Source organism: Dermacentor andersoni, chromosome 7 (genome assembly GCF_023375885.2).
Source record: "Dermacentor andersoni chromosome 7, qqDerAnde1_hic_scaffold, whole genome shotgun sequence".
NCBI lineage: Eukaryota > Metazoa > Arthropoda > Arachnida > Ixodida > Ixodidae > Dermacentor > Dermacentor andersoni.
In genome coordinates this window covers 80,629,022-80,650,376 of record NC_092820.1, presented here as the reverse complement: position 1 = coordinate 80,650,376, position 21,355 = coordinate 80,629,022, and the positions used below count along the sequence as shown (strand labels likewise).

The 21,355-nt window shown below is 46.5% G+C and overlaps 1 protein-coding gene across 2 annotated transcripts in view; it reads right to left on the bottom strand.

Annotated features, from left to right (window-relative positions):
- Window positions 1-21,355, bottom strand: part of Alk (Anaplastic lymphoma kinase) — a 195,795-nt gene that overhangs the window by 20,137 nt on the left and 154,303 nt on the right. For both annotated transcript variants that reach the window (XM_050181497.3, XM_055072757.2), the window contains exons 18-23: window positions 19,852-19,968; window positions 17,086-17,330; window positions 13,762-13,916; window positions 11,248-11,377; window positions 3,497-3,594; window positions 1,453-1,545 (exon numbers count right to left, since the gene is read on the bottom strand). In XM_050181497.3, the coding sequence (XP_050037454.1) occupies window positions 1,453-1,545; window positions 3,497-3,594; window positions 11,248-11,377; window positions 13,762-13,916; window positions 17,086-17,330; window positions 19,852-19,968 (838 nt within the window). The remainder of the gene's footprint in view (window positions 1-1,452; window positions 1,546-3,496; window positions 3,595-11,247; window positions 11,378-13,761; window positions 13,917-17,085; window positions 17,331-19,851; window positions 19,969-21,355) is intronic.

Below are 21,355 nucleotides of genomic sequence, written 5' to 3'. Positions count from 1 at the left end.
TTGAGAAGCACCCTACGCGCCCGGTTTTATCGCGTGACCTCCGAACAGCTGAGGTAGCGATTCGGTTCCGCGTCAGATTCTCAAGTGGTGAGGACCAAACCCTGAGCTGTAGCGTGAGTGGACTGGACTTTGTTTTCACCCTTGCGTTTGTATCTGCTACAGCATGTCAATTCAACATGTCATTAGAACTTGTCATTTCCCGCCAGGAAGAGCCCGTCACCAATTAAAGTAAAATACGCCCATATTACGATATAAAGCGAAAGCTGACCTGCCCGATATGATGCACTTAGACGATACAGGACATTTAACCGTTTCCTGTCATTTCCGTATTCTTTCAGCATTACAGTTTGTGAAATAACAGGCGGCACGATGGCAGCGCTTTACAACAGTGGCTTGGTCACTTCATTCTGATTGCGGTTCACTAAATGTAAATCTTTGCCTGCAGATCTTCGAAGTTTCAGCCCTTCACATCTTATCTTGACAAACAGCCAAACCAACTGAAGCGTAATTGCTATGGGGGGCTCTGGAGCATTCAGGCACCTGTTGGCGTGGTCTCATTGGCTTCCTGCGTCCGTAGCTTCCCCTGCTTGACCAGCCTAAATTTCGTCCTGTTGCAGTCTTTTTTTTTTTTGTTTTCTCCCTACATTCGACACACTTTCGCCACCGTCATCTATTTAAATATTAAGTTGTCAGCAGCTGCACTTCGGCGTATGCTCAGGCAATACAAATGAGCAAACGTTTTACTTTACAGACACTGCATGCACGATCGTCTCCTAAAGTTTATGGAACCCAGATTCCGCAAAGAGGCTGACGATCTGCGTTCTTCGGGAATGCATATTGTAAAATAATATAAGAACCCTTGTTTATACATTCTACACTGGGCTTTAAATTAATGTAACGCTGCAGTGGACATTACGAGATGTGCTTCTGTGGTCGTTACTTTGCCCGAGGCAGTTCTCAAGCCATAGCCGCCGACGCACCAATGATGAGGCACAATGACACATGACGCATATGTGTTTCCCACCAAAAGCGTGTGCATGATGTGCGTGCAGTAGAATCGTCCGGTCTTTAGAGCAACGCATTGGAAAGATGGCTGCCTTTAATGGTCAGGACCAGCTGGAATCTCTGGGAAATATGTAGAGTTGTTGGTATGAGGAGTCGTGCACATCGAGTCGCACGGTTTCCTACGCACGTCCTTCATTATTTACTTCTTTGCAATAATTGTTACCTGTAAGAAGTCTGCACCGGCAACGCCGACCGAAACATAACGTCGTGCTGTTGATTAAAACAAGTCGTACGAAGCTTTGTGTTGTTGAAAAGGTACGACGTTGCCTATTTAGTTTTTTGCTACGTACTCACCGCTAACCAGAAAAGAGAGACAGTGACATGAAAGAAGTGACGTAACAGAGTGCTTAGAGTAGAAAACATCACTCACGGAGTTCATGTTCTTACCGATAGATATCTCTGGCCATGCCGAAATCTGCGATCTTGACCACCCTTCCCGGCGCCTTGGTCGTGAGCAGGCAGTTGCGTGCGGCAATGTCTCTGTTGAAAATAAAAGGCAGAGTAAACTGAATATTAGTCTCGTTTGTCGATAACTACAGCCAGTCTCAGTCACTAATTTCCGCCCTTGAAACGAAAGATCGTTCCCGGGATATGCTAGAGTCAACGGCGAGGAACATTTCTATGGAAAATGCCCTTGAGAGGCGCTATAGCGTTGTTCTTGAAGACAGGAACACTCCACGGCCACTGTAGACTGTGACAGTGACCATTTCTTTGTGATGTGCGCCTCACACGATGACTACTTGTTATTTTTCTTCTCATCTTTCTCTCCCCTCTTTTCATTTGCCAAACGCCGAGTCGCCAGCAGAACAAAGCAATTTCTAACCACCTTGCCTTCGTTTCTCCCTCTTACTCACCTTAATACGTTCAGAACCCACGAAAGTGTACGCATTCGTTTGGTGGCACCGTGACGTATACAAACAGTATAGAAAGCTTCAGCATAGCAGCTAAACAGTGCTACAGACGTAGACTGGTATGCCGGGAACCATAAAGGCGATGATCATTTGGTGGTGGAGTCTTGAGACGATGTGACGCTAACCTGCTTAGGTGGGTAGAAAACAGTAATGGGAGGGTTGGTTGAAAGAAGGTAGAAATGGCTAAAATCCGAGATTAGTTGTGATAGTGAGCCTTCCACTCAAGTCTTGCTATCCCATGTAGCCGTTGCTTTTGAGCATTTCCAACTCCTTCGACCAACCGCCACCTTACCCTTTTTCACCTACTTATTCGCCGTTCATGTAGAGGGCGAATTATATAAGCTCTGATGAAGAAATTAATTATTGCCATCACGAAAACAAGCTTCATTGTCGAAATATTGCCTGCGGGATAAAGTTGCTTAAGTTGGACCACTTATAATACAGAACGTTTGCAGCGGATTATGGTTGACCATAGTTTCACAGGATGCTGCCTCTGGCGATGCCCTTCGTGGACAGGCTTCTGGCTGCTTTGCTGTACGGCTGCAGTTAAACAAAATGTCTAGGATGACAGAAACTTAGAATCAACAGTACTGAAGAGAGTGGCAGAGCATTTACTGGGCAATGCTTCCTTTAAGAATGAGGTGCGCCAGTGTTCGGCATTGGGACGTGGTGTGCACATCCCATTCTGATTCACCAAACTTGAAAAGGTTTTATTCTTCCATGCATGTTGCACTTTGAGAGAATACACATGGGAGTACCAGCCACGTGAGAATTATCAAAAAGTAATTTTGTCATTACGCTTGCAGAAACCACTCCTAAGTTGGCGCTCGTACAGAATACTTTGGTGAGCTATAGCAAGCACACAAATTTTCATATTTGCAAGGTGTCTAGTGTAGACGTAATTATGGGAGTAAACTGCAAGCATACGTAATGCAGCTTTGACATCTTAGTGCATTTGACCTCCTGTTACTGTGCCATTATTTTTTCTGGAATGTTTATACCACGACTCAGATATTCCTTCAATCTTCTGCAGTAGTCCTTTCTGCTCTATGCCAGTCTTTTTAGTGCTGCGATCATGCTTGACCTTTCTGGGTATGTTACTGTACCTGCAATGCGTTGTAACTTGCTTGTATTTTGAATATGCATACTTTCTTATTTTGTCTATTTTACTAATTATCTTTTCAAAACGCTAGTTTTTCCTTCCTGTTTTTGTTCATTGATAACTGTACCCTTGTTCTGTTTATTTTTTAAGATCATAGGTTTGGCTTCATCATGCACTACCATATTTATTAACAAAGCTGAAGATTATGCTGTGGCTTGTCCAACTGCTATAGGCTTCTTTCATTGTTTTTTGTATAGCAAGCAAATGCCTTATCTAGGCGGTGTACCGCCTTTTGCCTTCCTACCTCGGTTTGTGTGCGACGAACCGGAATAAACTCATATTATTACCTTCATATTATCATTATTGCTGCATATTCTTTCAATCCACTAAAATGCATAACGAAGGATGCTTCCCACACCTGTGGATGAAATGCTTGTCTTCCAGGTATTGACATCCCTTGGCCACGTCGATGGCTAACTTCAGGAGGTCTGTCATCGTGAGACTCGGCGGGACACTCTGCAGGAAACAACAATGTGGGTTTAAATATTGCGTTTGTTGGGGGTTAACGCTCGTTGCCAACGTGATGTAACGGTCAGTAGTGCATTCAGAATTTTTAATGCTGCTAATACACTGTAAACCCCGCTCGTAGCTTATGAATTTGAGCACATTCAAACTGGAAACAATCAGCAACGCAAGCATTTAGTTGGTAGTATCAATGTAAAAGTGATCAACCACACATTTACACGAAATTGAGAAAATTATGCTGCCAGGCATTTTAGCATTTTTGTGCGCAACGTGAGAGTATATACTGAGGCCATATTCAAGTGATCTTTGCTATTGGCCGACCGCCTTCAGTAATTACGTGTCCAGCATCAGTTTGGTTGGAATTTGCCCTTGCGAACCGTTCTAGCGCAAGAAGCCTTTTTACATATAGGGCCTTGATCTCTGGTTGATGCCTTGTGTACAATAAAGGCATATGAAGCACTGGAAAAAGGCTTTCCCGCATATTTAGGTTACTTTAAACAAGACAGGCAACTTCCCGTTCCCGGCACCACTGAACCATTGGTAGGCTTGCAAATAGTGAGAATACATGCAGTGTGAAATAGATAGTAACTAAATAGATAACAGCAACAACTCACACGCAGGCACATTGTTTCCATCTCTAGAGCGATGCCCGCCATCATGTGCGAGTTCAACAAGATGCGTGGGGAAGCGCACATACCAAATTTTGCATGTCTACATCCTATTCTCCAGAAATGCGAGAATTTTGGATTCGGGAAGAATGAATTACACGAGAGGCCATATGACTCCAGTGTGCTCACTTTCAGCTTGTACATAAAGTGAAGTAATGAAGTATTTATAGCACTTAGGTCTTCCGTGTGGTGACTTCCAATATAGACATGTGTTGATCAAGCGTGGAATAAATGGAATAATAGAAGGACCCAATAACAATAAACGAAACGCAGTGACAGCAGAAATCGGATTCAACAAACACGTCCTCTGGTTCCTACGTGTCATTGTCGCTAACAGTGGACCACCCACAAGTATAGTGCTAGTAATCATGAGAATAGTATTACTGCATGAGCTTGTTAGCTCATGGATAAGATGATTTGAACCACTGAGTTTAGGCAGTCCCTTCTAAAGAGGGAAGCACGTATGTCTGAGCTACATCAGCAGCTCTGAGAAGTAAAAAAAAAAAAAGAGCATACTATCCGGCAGGTGACTTCCGAACGAGTATCAGCCCTCTCGGCGTGGACGACACGAGGTGCAGATGCAGTGTATCTGTTGCAAGATTTATCTTTCGCGCGCGCACTACTTCATATTGTTACGAGGAGAAAAAGAGCTCGACAAAATATTTACAAGATATATACAACGGGCAGAAGACAGGCATACAAGATGGAGCCCGTGCACGCGACTACCGGCGATCGTCGTCTTCGTCAGTCCTCTCATCATCGTTCGCTACTGCAGCGACTCGTAGCATGACCCTCGGCGGCGAAGGCGTTGTCACGGCGCTGGGTAGGTTTGAGTGATATCGCTTCAGTCGAGCGACGTGAACGATATCAGAGGAGGATCGCGGTGTGGAGGTATCGAGCGGTTGTAACTCGTAGGTCACGTCTGTCACTTGACGCAAGACACGGTATGGGCCCGAGTAAGGCGAAGTGATGAGAGCTTCGCTCAAAGTCCAACTCGCCGTGCTGGTTTCCACAGAAGCACGATGTCGATCACCAGGGTTAAAGTGGGCATCGCGGTGACGAGCGTCATATATGCGTCCTTGGTTTTCTTGGGAAATGGTCAGACGCAGGCGTGCAATCTCACGTGCCTTGGTAGCTCCAGATAAGGCATTTCAGGCATATTCTGACATTGTATCGAGAACGGCTGGGAGGATCATGTCAAACGGTAGTACAAGGTCTCGTCCATAGAAGAGAAAAAATGAAGAGAAACCAGCAAAATCATGGCCGGACGTCTTGTAGGCGTATGTGACGAACCGCTGTAGGGATTGGGGGCTCAATACCACCTAGAACTGAGGTGTGAGGTAAAACAGCGCGAAAAAGACGAGGACACAAGGAAACAAATACCATAGACAAGCGCTGACTGCCAACTGCAAGTTTATTTCAATACCACCGTTCGTAACCAGTTGTCAAGATTGGAGTCGGGCATGAATTAGGTGGTAGCTGGTCCATGCCGTTGTCCAACTTATCCATGCTGAGGACGTCGTTGAAGGGAAGGACTGCTTCTCATCGAGAACGAGGAATATGGATTTATTTACAGTATCTACATCAGGACGTTGCAGTTCATCAGTCTAGCATGACTGCGAGAGAAAGTGCACTGAGCAGCCGCACGACAGCGGTTTATAAACACTCGGTCCTCCCTCGATCCCAAGGTGAGGGAAATGTTCGACCAGGAGACGAGCCACATTTTTGCGAAAGGGATTACACACACACACCCACACAGGTCCGCAAAATTTGTCATGAATCTGCGGAAGTAGCAGCAGAGGCCTACAAAGCTTCGAACGTCGGTTGCGCAGGTGGGCACCGGTAAATTCTTGACCACGCGAACTTTCTAAGGATCGGAACGAACACAGACGAAGAGTTGACGAGATGTCCGAGCACAGTAAGTTGCCGGTGGCCGAAGTGACATTTCGACCAATAGAGCTGAAGTCTCACCTTGCGGAACACTGAAAGAACTGTCGAGAGACGCTCGAGGTGTGTGTCAAAAGTCAGCGAAAAGACAATGACCTCATCGAGGTAGCACAAGCAGATTGACCATTTTAAGCCGTGAAGGAGGGCGTCCATCATTCGCCCGAATATTGCGGGAGCATTCCATAGCCCGAATGGCATCATCTTAAACTGATAGAGCTCACCAGGTGTAATAAACGCCGTCTTTTCACGATATATGTCGTCAACTGTAATCTGCCAATACCCAGAACGAAGGCCTATCGAAGAAAAATACTTGAAACCACTGAGACAGTCAAGGGCGTCATCTATCCGAGGTAAGGGTACACGTCTTTTTGTCTGTGACTTGGTTAAGATTCCGGTAGCCAGCTGTTGTCCTTCTTTCTAACGAGCACGACAGGAGATGTCCATGGGCTCTAAGAAGGTTCGATGATATCATGGGCAAGTATTTTGTCAACTTCCTTTTATATAACTTGGCGCTCAGCGGTGGAGACACGATAGGGACGTCGGTGTAAGGGTGTGGCATCGCCGGTGTGAATCCGATGCTTAACTGTTGCTTGGACAATTGGTCGGTCATTGAGATCAAAAATGTCCTGGTACGACATGAGCAGGCCCCGAAGCGAGCGTACGTGTTCGGCCGGAAGGTCAGCGGCGGTCATTTTCGTTATGTTGTCTCACATCGTGGGGTTCGAATCAATAGCAGCAGGAGGCGGTGCAGCAGGCTCAGTTAAGGCGGAAACATGATAGTTAGAGACTGGAGCTAGGGTTGCAAGAGAGATACCATCGGGTATCACTTGACATCATAGTACAAAATTCACAATAGGGAGACATGCGGCATTGCCGTTTATACTGATGACCGAGTGCGGGAACATGACATTCTGCGAACAGAGGACGGTAGCGTTGGGCGACACGATGTAATCGCCGTGGTCCAAAGGGGATCAACAGAAACGTCGATGTGCGTCACGGCGAGACGTGGTAGGCGAATGTAATCGGCGGAACTCAGACGACTCGGCGCAGGATAAAAAGGCTCATCGACATGATGTAAGGCCAGCTGGATAACCCCTGCAGAGCGATCAATAAGAGCCGAATGTACCGAGAGAAAGTCAAGTCCTAAGATGATTGCATGTGGGCACTGCTCCAAGACGCAAAACGAAACTGAAGTGTGGCGTCCGGCAAGAGTGACACGGGTGGCACACAACCCAGCAACAGCCGGAGTCACAATATCGGCTACGTGGGATACACCGCTCGGAGCAGCGGTAAGATCTTTCTTCAGACGAATACGGAGGTTTGAGTTCATGACCGATATGTGGGCGTAGGTGTCAATGAGTTCGATGACAGGTATGCCGTCCACGTTTACTTTGATGAGATTATGATGTCCAGGTAGTGTTAGCTGAGGAATTTCGGGTCGGGCCGTCGTGGCAGGCTCACCTTTCAGAGCTCCGCCCGTCAGTTTTCCGATGAGCGGTGGAAGTATGAGGGAGCAGGAGAGCGACGACACAGAGGTGAGCGGGACAGATGTCGGGATGGCGAAGGGGAGTGGTTTGATTGTGCTGGCCGTGATGGTGGAAGGCTGTCATCGTCATTGTGTACTGGTACTCGGGAACTACCGCCTGGACATCGGATTTTTGATAGCTCGGCCAAGGCCGCGAGTTCCAAGCACTGCGACAATGGCGGGAAATGTGTCCAAGGCGTCCACAACAGAAGCATATGGGCCAGTCATCGGAAGTGCGCCATTCTACGGAATTCTGACGAGGACAAACAGTTGGGTTTCTGTATAACTCAGGTGTGGCGGGTGGGCGGTAGTCAAGTCCGTTGACTGGGCAAAGTGTCTGTAATCTTACGTTTGCTAGTTCTTGACGCACAACGGTTTGGATAAGGGAAATGCTTGCATGGGACTCGTCGGGGTTACGCACCTGAAGGGGAACTGGGGAGGCAGCTTCAATCTCGCGGCGGATGATGTGCACAATATTGTCGGATGCAGCAGGAACGGATGGCAGGGGTGTGAGAAGGATCCGTGTTCGGAAGACGAGTGAAGTCCCGAGTAACGCGGCGATTTTTTGCTTGTTCATACCGTCGGCTTTCATTGATGACGTCTTGCACTGTGGATGAGTTCTTAAAAACCAGAAGTATAAACGTGTCATACGGGATACCTGTGAAGATATGCGCAACCTTTTCTGTTTCTGGAATCGTGTCATCCGCTTTGCGACAAAGCGCGAGCACGTACTGAATGTACGTCACATAGGACTCGGTGCAAGTCAGAGCTCAGCATGTAAGTTCTTTTTGTGCAGCACGACGGCGTCCGATGGGCTTGCCAAACAGATCGATGAGCTTTTGCTTACATATCTCCCAGCTCGTAAGTTCCTGTTCGTGGCTCAGAAACCACACTTGTGCCGCGCCCAACATGTCAAGTATGATGTTTGCTAGCATCACAGTCGGGTCCCAGTTGTTGCTAGGGCTCACCCGTTCGTGCAATTGAAGCCAATCTTCGAAGTCGGTGCTGTCAGAGCCGGAAAAGGTTCCTGTGTCACGCGGTTGTGTGAAGGCGACAGGGCGGTTGGCGGCGGATGGCTGAGGTAAGGTTGGTGACCTGTTCGAAGCATTCTCGTCCACGCCTTGCGCTGGCACCGTAGATGCCACCAAGGAGCACCCGCTGCGTAAATCTGTCTTGAAACTGGAAAATCCCGCACTTTGCGCCAAAATATTACGGGGAGAAAAGAAGCTTGACAATATATTTACAAGATATATACAACGGGCAGAAGACAGGCATACAAGATGGAGCCCGTGTATGCGACTATCGGCGATCATTGCCTTCGTCAGTCCTCTGATCATCGTTCGCTGCTGTAGGACCTCGTAGCAATATGTTGCCGCATGCGCGAAAATAAAAGTCAGTTGATTGTTCACCGACGTCCTTGTCTGTCTCCCTATGTTCCTCTTTCAGTTCGGTCGTTCTTAGCTAGGAATCGGTCACGTGGCTGGCCTCGTGTGCGGACCTACATGTGTTCCGGGAGCAACGCGGGCCGATACGTGCTCTCACGTGGTACCCTCCAGTATGATGAACAATCGTCTATTTTGGCGATTGCACTGCATAGCGCCATATGCCTAGGCCCCAGAGCTTCTAAAGAGTGAGGTGACGTGGAGCACGGCATTGAATAATTGAGCTATCCACCGGCGGTTCGGTACAAATAGGGACTATTCATATATATATAACATTAGAGAAGATTTCATCACGCGTGCACGCAACATCTAATATTCCCGGAAGGATCACCGTAGATCGCGGTGGACTAGCGGTAGCGTATCTCTGACCTCGGGCACCTGCACTCAGGTGGAGAAATCTCAGGCTGCCGCAGCGCGTAGTACTTTGAACGTATTGACACAGATTGCGCTTTTGACAGTGGACGCGCCAAAAAAAAAAAAAGAAAAAAAAAACATTTCAGAGACTGGGGCGAACATTATCAAGGGCCATGTGGCGCGATGCACGGACAAAATCATTTCTCTAAAAAAATATAGACCTTTTGTCATGATTCTCACCAAACCTCAAGATCGAGTGAACTCTATATACACTCTATATCGTCTACATCTCGAGCTGACCTATGCCACCTCCCTTTTTTTACATCGCATACGAAGAATGTCTTCTTCCGACTGCGCTCACTGCGGCACCCCAGACTAAACTCTGCTGCAAACCGCACACTTTAGTTACACAACGTATTTCGTCGCCGACATTTAATGACACATCTTAGATAGGTGCTTTATGCCTGTAAAGTGCTTGGACCTCAATCCTACCCATATACAGACAGAAATATTGCGAAGGTTCTACTTGATTTTTATTCGGACAGTTACCTTTGTTGTGCCCGGCGGCCGTTCAAAGGGGGGGGGGGGGGGGATGCCACCCTTACGGCATGTATGTTGTCACACTTCACGCTACGATTTTTCACACCTGTCAGCAGCCCAAATTGGCCTGTCCCTGCCGGAGTGAAGGTCTGTGCAAGGCTACGCTTCTTCTCACCTGTCAGCCGCACAAACTGGCATGACCATGCCAGGGATCGGAGTCCGCGTGCGTTCCCCTTACTTTCCCTGTTTGTGCCCAGTGATGTGTGTGCGTTTCCGACTGGGCTCACCAAAAGGGGCAACCAGGTCACCGATACCTTCGGCGCACCGAAAGGGGCAACCGCACGCACCCCCGACTTCGCAACAGTGATAGTCAGCGATGAGATTGACCTCACGGAACTTGGGACGTGCTGACAATCACAACACCTTATAATATTTCGACGTGAATAGTGCTTTACAACATGAGTTATTCGTTAGTTCTCCCACTGTAACGTATTATGACTTTCTCGTGTCAGTAAATATCTGTGTGTTTCGGTGTGATTTTCTTTTTTAAACCAAAGTTACTGCCATGACGTTTTCCCCATGTCAGTAATTTTTTGGTCGCTTCACTGTGAATTCAGCTGTTGCAGCTTGACTGGAGGCTATATACTCATGCTTGCCACAGGTCATACAGTAAGCGTTACATCTATACGTATTTTCAACTTCGTGCTATGTTCTTACTATGTAATTTTTTTTAGTGTTGATTTCTTTTTTTTTTTTTTCTACTCGTAAAGATTTCGAAAAGTCCCACGTCATTGATCTCTATATCTACTTACTCAGTCATTCGTCTTTAGCTATATAGTTTTGGTATAGCAGACACTTTATGAACGAAAGCTCCACGTGTCGCAGTTGGTGAACAGCAGCAACCATAACAATAACAAGAGCAATTGCTGGCATTCACTGCCTCGCGAACACTTTTTCTATTGAATATGGCGGAAGCTTGAGTCAAAACAGACTGAAGTCGAGTCATGCACAAGTGGTTGCGTATGTTTCGGCTTCTGTCCGGTTTTCTCGTGTTTCTGTGTTAATCAGGGGAAAAGACCGAAACTAGGCCCAAAACTGAATCCTCGTTAACACTGCCCACAGCAACAACACGGCTACAATCTTTGTCGTGTTTCCACACCCCGCTCACCGGTTTTGGCCGCGATTCCCTAAGGAATGACTTGAGGTCTCCACCGGGCAGCAGTTCGAGAACGATGAAACGTGGCATCTTCTCAAAGCAGACGCCAATGAAACGGACAATGTTCGGGTGGTTGAACTTGCTGCGAGAAAAGAAAAAAGAAAATCTGTGACACTAGTTTCCGCGACCTGCCTGGTTACTGAGCTTTGCCCGGCCACCGAAGTTTGCCGCAATGAAACGTGCATAACGGAACGTCCGTACATTCATTTCACTGTCCAATTTGCGCACGTCATATGCAATTTTACACACTTGTACGCTACACCTGAGAACCAAGGGCCGAATTTAGAAATCTTCTCGTTCGTCAACACTCGTTGCCACTGGCTGGCCACCTTGGCTGAAAGCATATATGCACTATCAATATAGATTGAAATTTGCTTTTAGGAACAATCCTAGCTCAAGAGATGTTTGTTAATATAGGCCCAGAGTCTGTATGCACAAAGGTTTTCGATAAAAGATGCTTGCCATTGGCCGGTCTTGGTCTGGCAGTCAACGTCACAATTGGCTGGCATTTGCTCTGACGAACCGCTCTACCGAAACAACCATTTTCGCGCAGACGGGTTCAGGAGCCAAATTTACAAAGCTTTTAGTAATTATATGGGTGTGCGTGTGTCAGGTATGATGATCGGCTGACGTTTACTCTTCTTTTGCTGAATATGGGCCCTGAAGCAGGAAGGAAATAGTAACACGTAAACAACATTGCACACACTCTAAGACGCTTTTGCTTGATTATGAGAGTCCACCCAGTGGACTGTCAATTTCAGCCGCTGCTGAGTGGATGCAGCTTTACGAGAGAGGAGGAGACGAGTGGACCTAGCCAATCAGCAGCGACCGAAATGGACACTCCATTAGGTGGACTATTACAGAATGCCCTCCCAGCAGCCACTTCTATTTGCTACCATTGCTCGGGTGTAGCTGGAGCCTTTTCAAAGGGCATTAAAGGATCGACGAAAGAACACAATACACACACACACACACACACACACACACACACACACCGGAAGAAAACACCAGAACATAGAAGTAGTGCAGACAAAAAAATCAGGGAAGGTCGAACATGTATTGCCATTCTGCTCAGGGTCTGACGCACCCACACTGAGTATGGTTTTGAATTTCTCCCCAACCATGCGTGTACTAAATTTGGGAATATAAACATTAAACTACGCTCATCTGACTGAGCGCGGTGTTTTCATGTCCTCAATTCACGATTCTGGGGTCGCATTATTTGTGGGGATTTTTTTTTCTTCGATTTGATTCTTTTCTGAACAGCCGGTGCGGCGAGCGACCAATGCTAACGATGTCGAAGACCTGAAATCATACAAGCCATTGAACGAGGTCAAGCAGAACGCAAAAAAAGTTTAAAATTTCCTTAGGAGATACGATGTCCGATTTGTTTATTTAGATATTATTCTAAGAGCACATGCAATCTAGTGCGCCTCCTCACGTTGTCACAGCGGACTGGCTTCAATTTACAATGTCCATACATAGTGTTTACTGGGACAAATAGCGCAACGAAGGCACTCTGAGATCTTACTCCGTGACACTCGCCCCCACCGGACATCACCTTTATTAAGGTGACTGGGCATGTTGGTGGGACATGAATGCAGCTTTTCGCGCACAGGACGAGGACAGAGAAGAGGCTCGTGTGTCCGAGTCTCTTATCTGTCCTCGTCTTGTGCTCAAAAAGCCGCATTCATCACCGTTATAGACGCCAATGGTGGTGTGTGTTATGCTGTTTCTCTTGCATCTTCCTACTCGGCATCTTTCACGTGCATACAAAAGCCTTCGGTTCCTCCAATAAACTTTGCGGAGTGTAGCGCTTCGTCTTTATCCTAACTTATTCTTGTGACTCGTGTTTCGTGCCACAGTACATCATCGATTAATACCAGCTAGCTCCACTTCTTGTTCCGCTTCTCAACACTGTATATTCCAGTTATCTGTTACTGTGTGTGTATGCGCATGTTATGCGAGAGTGTACTAGGTACGAATGGTTTATTTCATAGCTCACACTGATCACCTGTAGAAGCATGACAAATTTCCAACCAGGAAAAGATATCCAGTATCCATTATAGAACGCGTCTCCTTTTGAACTACTTGCGAGAGAAAAAAATCGATGACCAATTCCTTGGCGCCCCTCGACAACCAGCCAACTTCTAAGTCTTCATTAAGGTCCACGGTCAAAATTATCTGCGTGTCAAGCGATGAAGGTCATTGTGGCTCTTCTGAAAGATAGTGGATATGCGACTATAGTATGTATTTGCAGTTGTTTTTCCTTTTTTTTTATCCAGACACATCATGCCGTTTCTCTCTCGTTATCTTAACTTTCTCCCACATCTTTTTTTTTTCCTTCTACACCTACCCACAACGCTGAGTAGCGGTCTGGAACGCAGTAGTGCAGGTCGACCTAGCTCTCAGCTTTTTCTCTAGTAATAGTTTTTACTCTCTCCATATGACTCGGCGTTCTCGTACCTCATGATGCAGGCCTCCGTGACGAAGTCTTTCTCCGACTCGGGTGACGAAAGCTCCGGCAGCGTCTTCACGGCAACTGGAATCTCTGTCACTGGAGACGGTGCTTCGCCGGTAGTCGGCGAAGTGGGCGGAACGGTTGTTGGCAGCAGGAAGCCCTGTAATGAAGGCCGCGAGAGTGGGCCAATATGAGGGGTGCGGAGAGACATGTAGAGCATGCCGGCGACTCCACCCTCCTTACAAATTGATCGATCAATCGATCGATCGATCTATTGACTGACTGACTGACTGGTTGATTGATTGATTGATTGATTGATTGGTTGATTGATTGATTGATTCGCTTTAACATCCAAAAACAACAGTTTAGCAATGAGACACAACGCCCAGTCGAATGGTCCTGATTAACTTTAACCAGTTCGAGTTCTTGAAACATGGAGTGTATTTCACAGCGCTGTCACATTGCACCACTTTTACGAATTACACCAGCTTTGTATTTTTTTGTCGATCAGAGATGGCGAAACCGCATTCTGCGCCACTGAGAGCTGACAGTATGGCGGAATTAGCTTGCAGAAAAAAAAAAAACCGACGCTGCCCCTAGTATCTCGATGATGGGCCAACTTATCATCCTAATGTTATTATTAGGTGCCACCATGAACATTCTAAGCTTTAAAGGAAGTTGCACTCTCCCACTTCTAAAGCAATGCACATATTTATGTTTCTTAATAATCAAAAGATAGTTAAGTAATCAATCAACGCTGTTAATTGAGTAAAAACGTTTGTGTTAACATCCTGAATTTAATGTGTAGAATCAATGCGTTGCAGAATCCGCTGTTCGAAACTTTTCAGATAGTATAATTGCTCTTCTCTTTTTGCTAGATGTGTAGTTTTACTTCTCGTAAACCGGAAAGCATCAACACACTGACAGCGATTACTGAACAGAAGGAGTGCGCATTCGGTGCCCTTACTGTTTTCCAGAAACCTTGACCCAAAACTTTGCGATTCCGCAAGAAACTCAGTTGAGAAGATGCCGTAATTAATCAAACATAAAACTGAACTGTAGCAAAAGAAAAATGCACAGAAACCAAGAACGTCGATGATACACGCTTGTAAGGCGAGTTGATGCAAATTGTGCGTGGCCGCCTGTATTTCTCAATGGCTATGATGTTGATCTGTTAAGCACGAGGTCGCGGGATCACATCCCGGCCACGTCGGCCGCATTTCGGTAGGCGCTAAATGCAAGACCGTCCGTACACTTAGATTTAGGTGCACGTTAAAGAGCCTCAGGTGGTCAAAATTAATCCGGCGTCCCTCACTACGGCATGCCTCATGATCAGATCGTGGTTTTGGCACGTAAAACCCCATAGATTAATAAATAATAAACTGTGCATGTCAGCTTTAGCGAAACGTATACGAACACCAAGACGGCAATAGCGTACTGCGTTGTTGTCGCTTTTGCCTTGAAATATATTGTGCCGAAGCTCTAGAAGCATGCACAACATGTACAATAGAACGACAAGCTTCTGTACAAGTGAATGATTATAGTAATAATAGTCGCATGTAATATACTGATAAGCAACGCAATATGTGTCACCGAAGGCGGCGTGATACTACACGAAATGATGCGATCGTTGTGGGCAAACATGTTTGCCCTGGAGACTCTAATGTACGCTACCAGATAAACCGGAAAGTGAAGCCTGCGTTTTGCTTCCTTCTTTCTGTTTCATTGACTCGGACGCACTCTTTTAGTTCCGACGAAGCTGTCCTGCCCGTACGCGCACGTCACGACAACTCTGTACTACATGGTATATGTATTTCTATGTGCTGAAATTGGGGGTCATTAAAAATGATGCAACTTTGCATAATTCCACGATAGTTTTTCATTATTTTCATTATTTTCTTCGTTTTGTTGTCAGGTGTTACTTTTCTTGGGGGGGGGGGGGGGGCTCTATTTATTTTATTCAAGTCGAGTCTTTTCATTCGCTTTTTTTCCTTCTGACCAAGACCAAGAGGAAGGGCGGTACCAGAGAATGTGCAGTTTACGGCGCAATGTTAAGTTTCGACTAATATATTGGAGCTAATTACGCCCATACCATTAATTTTACCTGATCTGCGACGAATTCTCGCTTTTTGTGTCTTTGAGACCTACATTTGAATACAACACTCTGTAGGATCAAAAGAGCTGCTTTTTTGTTATCAAAAGCCACGTACAGATAGATACTCATTTGCCACGTAAACCCGTGTGAAGTAGGCAAAAAAGACTCTGTCTTCGAAACAAGATACACATACCGCTGAGGGCTAAATTCGCAAAACTTTTCGTTGATAAGTGTTCCTTGTCGTTGGACAGTCACTTTCACTTATTATATCATCAGCTTCAGGGTTGGCTGAAATTTTTGGTTATGAACAATCCTGTCGCAAAAGTTTTCTTGTGAATACGGGCCAAGTTACCTGCTACTTCGCGCTTTGGTTCTATGACTACACTTGCGCGACAGTGTGGTCTTTAGCCACGTAGGCTAAGTGAAGTGCAAATGTTTGCAATTTCACTTTTGAACGAGGACGCGGTTCGACAAGGCTGGTCTTGCGAATCGAGACCTATCGCCATCGCTTCCTCACACAATGCGTTTCGAATTGCACATTGAGTTCGTTTTACTCGAAACAACATTATACGGTATACGCGTTGACTTTACCTACAGACTGCTACAGTTTTCTGGATTTGGATCACTCTCAGTGAGCGTTCATTGGCTAGGTCAATTGACACTGTGTTCGCCAATGCAGCTAGACATCTCGCTGGGCGTTATGTGGGAAAAGAGTAAAAAGGAAACATTTTCGAAAGTAGTCGGCCCTCAACATGACTGATCATGAAGAGGTGCAGATTACGCTCACATTGAGGTAATCTGTCTAAAATAGGGGCACCAAAATGTGTTTTTGTTGCCAGGGGCCCCGGGAGTGACGTCCGTTGCTACCGTAACCATCGCGGTCATATTTTATGTTTATTGCACGACGAACACCTCTCCAAGCGATCTCCGATCTCCCCCAACCTGATTGCATCGGCGTGATACATCCTTCAGGCGCGAATTATTTTGCTGTCCTCCAACTGCGTTTCCCATCCCTCTGTAGTATTCTGGTCGACTACTGACCATTTGTTCTACGTATTACATGACCCGCTCAACTCCAATTTTGTACTCCATTGCTGTACTTACAGAAAACGTGTGTCCCAACAGCAGCGAGAAGACAGCCCAACGCGCAACCAAACGCAAACCCGTGTCCGAGCCCGTGCTCCCATGGCTCGAGCTAAGGACCCCTCGCGAAACAAATTCCCGCTTAGCGAACCTGGTAGACCTCGCCGAATGCGCCCTGTCCCAGGGCCTTGACCAGGGTGAGGCTCTCGCGCGGGATGTCGGTCAGGTCCTGCAGCGTGCAGGTGGAGCCTCCGAACTCGTAGTTTGGGTTGAACTCGGTCACCATGCCCGTGGCCTGTCGCAGCCTGCTCAGCTGGACCTCCGGGTTGTTGCCGCCCAGAGGCTCGGGACTGAGCGACGAAGGCAGCTTCTTGCGGGAACCGGGACACCGAGGAACTGCGGGCGGGTCAGGAAGGGTGTGGCGTTAGCGTCGGTCCTTCGGGAAACGAAGTTGCGCACGTGAACAGAGTGCTCAGAACCGTAATATGACTGGTATTTCGCACGAGTATGTAGTGTGGAATATCCAGCAAGCCTAGTCCTCTCACAATTAAAAACAAAAAGAACAGCGCGAGAAACAGCACAGCCAAGCAGACAAGGACGCCGCACTGGGTCTCTGTCTTCTTTCTTACGTCGGTATTGCGTTGGCTTTATTTATGATGACAGCTCACAAACTAGCCAACTTTTGCATCCTAGCCATTCATTATAGTATGGTTAGCGGGACTTAGGCTATTGCTTATGGCATTTAAAGTGAATGGCTATTTTTTTTGCTCTTTCTATCGTTATCGTGTCGGTCGGTGGCTGGTGGTCGAACTTTCACCGCCTATAGCCTATACATACGAGCCGATGCGAAAGGTGCATGTTCACTTCATAAACGAATTTCGGGGAGCGTTCACCGCCAAACACCAGCTTATCATAGCTATTACAGCACGTGCTGCCGCGGGAAAGCTTTGCAACGCGTCTAAATGTTGAGCTCCTGCGGTGGAGCGCTAGGGAAGGAGGAAGGGCAACGTTCCTCTTTCTCCCTTCACCCTCTGCCCCTGAGGCCACGGCGGGAAAGGAGGACGGCACTCGCCATGCAAGTCGACGCTCTTCCAGCGCTTGAGACAACACATACGTGACGGATGGGCTTCTTTACATCATCATCATCACCAACATCACCCTATTTTTCATGTCCACTGCAGAGAAAAGGCGATCTCTATTACCCCTGTCTTGCGCTAGCTGATTGCAACTTGTGCTTGAAAATTCCCTAATTTCGTCATCCCACCTATGTTTCGGCGGTCCTCGACTGCGCTTCTTTTCCCTTGGTATATATATACTTATATAGCAACCTTCAATATAACAGCTACAGATGTGCTTCCTAAAGGTTTTGTTCGCTGCTGAATTACACAACCAAACAACGGACGCCATCTAAGCGCCATCCCTGCAACAAATATAGAACTTCAAGCGCGTCATTCTCTAATAAAACGGGATAGCTTTGTACACGAATTTGGATATCCGTTTAGTTGACAATAATCGTAGATGGTTTCTGCACAATTACCGAATCATTAATTCCTCTGTCTGCGGTTGTTTTCTAGAATAGGTGCCCGTGGAAGAGCAACACCATCATCCCCGTGGGCGCCGCTACGTTAATCTATATTTACGCGCATATAAAAGGAGAGCAATGCCTCAAAAGGGATTTGGCTATAGAAGAAAGCCTTAGCTCGTGATACAGAGCGCAAACGGCTTCCTCGCCGAACTAGCCCCACCAGGGAGCAGGAATGGTGCGTGCTACCGGCAAAATATCCAGGTAGTCATGTGACTTGTACCTTCCATGCTGTGTTATAAATGGAACTAAAGTGTTTTGGCATGAACTCGCAGTTGACACGTTAATGAACGTGGTTTGTTACACGTCGACTCTTTTCGTCAAAGTGTGGAATATACTCTGCGAACTTGATTAAGTCGGTCCGCCTGCCCGTAAAGATAAACACAACCATGACAAAACGAACACTTGGGCATAGCTATCACTTCGACTAGATTAGTTTTATGCGGCAAAGAGCAGCGTTTCGCGATCTAAGTTTCGGCGTTGTCGCGTCTAGGTATGCATGCGTGCCTGAGATGCCACTGTTCTTTGCCGGCATGAATTAGAAGGGACCAAATATAGGGTCTATGAGAATGGCAACTTTTTTTGTCTGCATATGCTTAATGCAACATTTACTTCCAGCATTTAAACATCGCTGCCTACTGCTCGTGTGTCATAGAAAGATGCGAAAGCATCAAGGACGCCAAGAACGGACGCTAGAAAGCGTGCTGCTGCCTGTAGTTGCATCGGGGCACAAAAATATTTTTGAACACCATTTGTCGAGTTACTCAAAACCGGGGACGAAGGTCATCAAAGCACGGACTAAAACAGGAAGCAAGGTCGCAATAATGCAACGATTTTGTTTCATTTATATTTCTCTTTCGGTCAGTAGTGAAACGCACGCTTAATGTGCAGGTTGTGGTTGTGGTTCCCACCGGCAGCAAGGTAGCTTGATATGGCTTGATAGTTTCCTAAATTATTTTGAATCAGTGCTGTACTTGTGTAATCCCGTTACTCTTCTTCTGCTGTCTGTCGCTATGTTTGACAACCACAAGAAACTGAACCTACCTCGCTCGACTCTCTTTTATACTGTGATCTGCAAAGAACGGTGTTGTAATGAAGGCAGAGAAAGTGTGATAAGTCTACGTCACGTGACACTGATACCGTGGAAAAAAGTTTGCACGTCCCTTGAGAGACGCCGGCACCTGAGATACTTCCTGCTGCCCCAACTTTTATATCGTTTGTACTTGTGTCACGACTGGCAGGTTTGTTCAGGAACCACGATGAGCTAAATCGAACGAGGGCATACGTGTCCCGGCGTATAAGATTGACTGCAGCGAGAGACTTGTGTAAACTCACATCCAACGACGAAGAAGAGGATGATGGCCACCGTGACCAGGATGCAGAGGATGATGACTACGAGGTGGTGCGTGGGCAACTTGTACTCGCCGTTGGTTCTCGCGTCGCCGGAAGCAGCTGCGAAATGCAAAATGGGCGCGGAAGACACGTCAGGCAGTGAATGCCCCGTCGTCATCCGCATTTTTCGTGTGACGCCTATGCCACCAATTCGTGTCCTCTACTACAGCTGCACTTAACGGCGACTGGAAAAAGACAGTCGCAGGTAAACCTGTAATACGTCGATGAGGGAGTGTGAGGATATAGTGATTAGCGTGTCACATTTTCGCGCCAATCGCCACACTGTAGGTCTGCCTAAAAATTAAATAAAACAAAGAAATAGGGCGCCACATGAAAGCAGATCTTGAACCTCACACAACATGGTTTTGATGGCCCATCGGTAATAGGGGGTACAACAAAGAAAACGACCACAGGCTCTGTAAACAGAGGTGGCGATAGTTTCCCGTATCTACGTGATTCCACTATTTTTGGTCCCCTACATGTCACATCTATAACACATTACAGATATCGCGATGTACCTCCCGTGATGACGTGCTGACAATATAATTGACATTGCACCCTGAAGAACCGCAGGAAGTAATTTGAGCGGGTCTGTACAAGTGTATGATTACCTACAGCGCGAACAAATAAGACGAATCACAATGTGGCGGGCCGTCATCTTCACTTTGTGTCTCTTCTGATCTGTTCGCACTGTAGATAAACGTCGCGTCGAGATCCTCTTTCTTTCTTTCTTCATTTTTTTCCCAAGCGCAGAGCATACCCTGAGACGAATGTGCCCCAGGGCGATTTTGCTGTCCTTCTTATATTTAAACGTCTCTCTCACTCTGTCTACGGATGGAACCTGTGACAAATGCTACTGTAAAACAAACAAACTAATGAACTGCGTTTTCAGTGTCAAGTAAGACAGAAGAAGTTCCTTCACAGCGCGCGCATGCGCCATCGAATTGATTCAAATGAATTGAAGTAACGGTTCATTTGCAACGTCGAGTTGGAGATGTGTTGGAGAAAAGATGCCACAGATATCGCAGGTGTGCTTGAATTGTGATGTCCGTCGCTTAAAGAAGATTGGTTAGCAGTAATTAGCGTTTTGTCTCGAATCCCCTAATTTTTCTCGTAATCAAGGGAAGTCATTGCAGACTCGACTCACGTGGCATACCGCTCGACATTCATAATAAGTTCCTTTTTAACCGCTTCTGTGCATTTGACGACAAATATTCGTCCAATCGTTTTTTTTTTTTTTTGGTAATAACAGCCAAGAACGAGCTCAGCTCATCAACGGTATACCTTGCATTTCCTATATCAATGCCACGGACAAGTGAAGCTTCATCTTCGTGTTTATAGTTGTGCTTTTGGCAGATGGCGGCACGCGTAATTCATCTCACAGCGCGAGCAAAAGCGAATATATTCTTTCTAGGGAAGTAAAACGTTTTTTTCGACGACTGTGGTC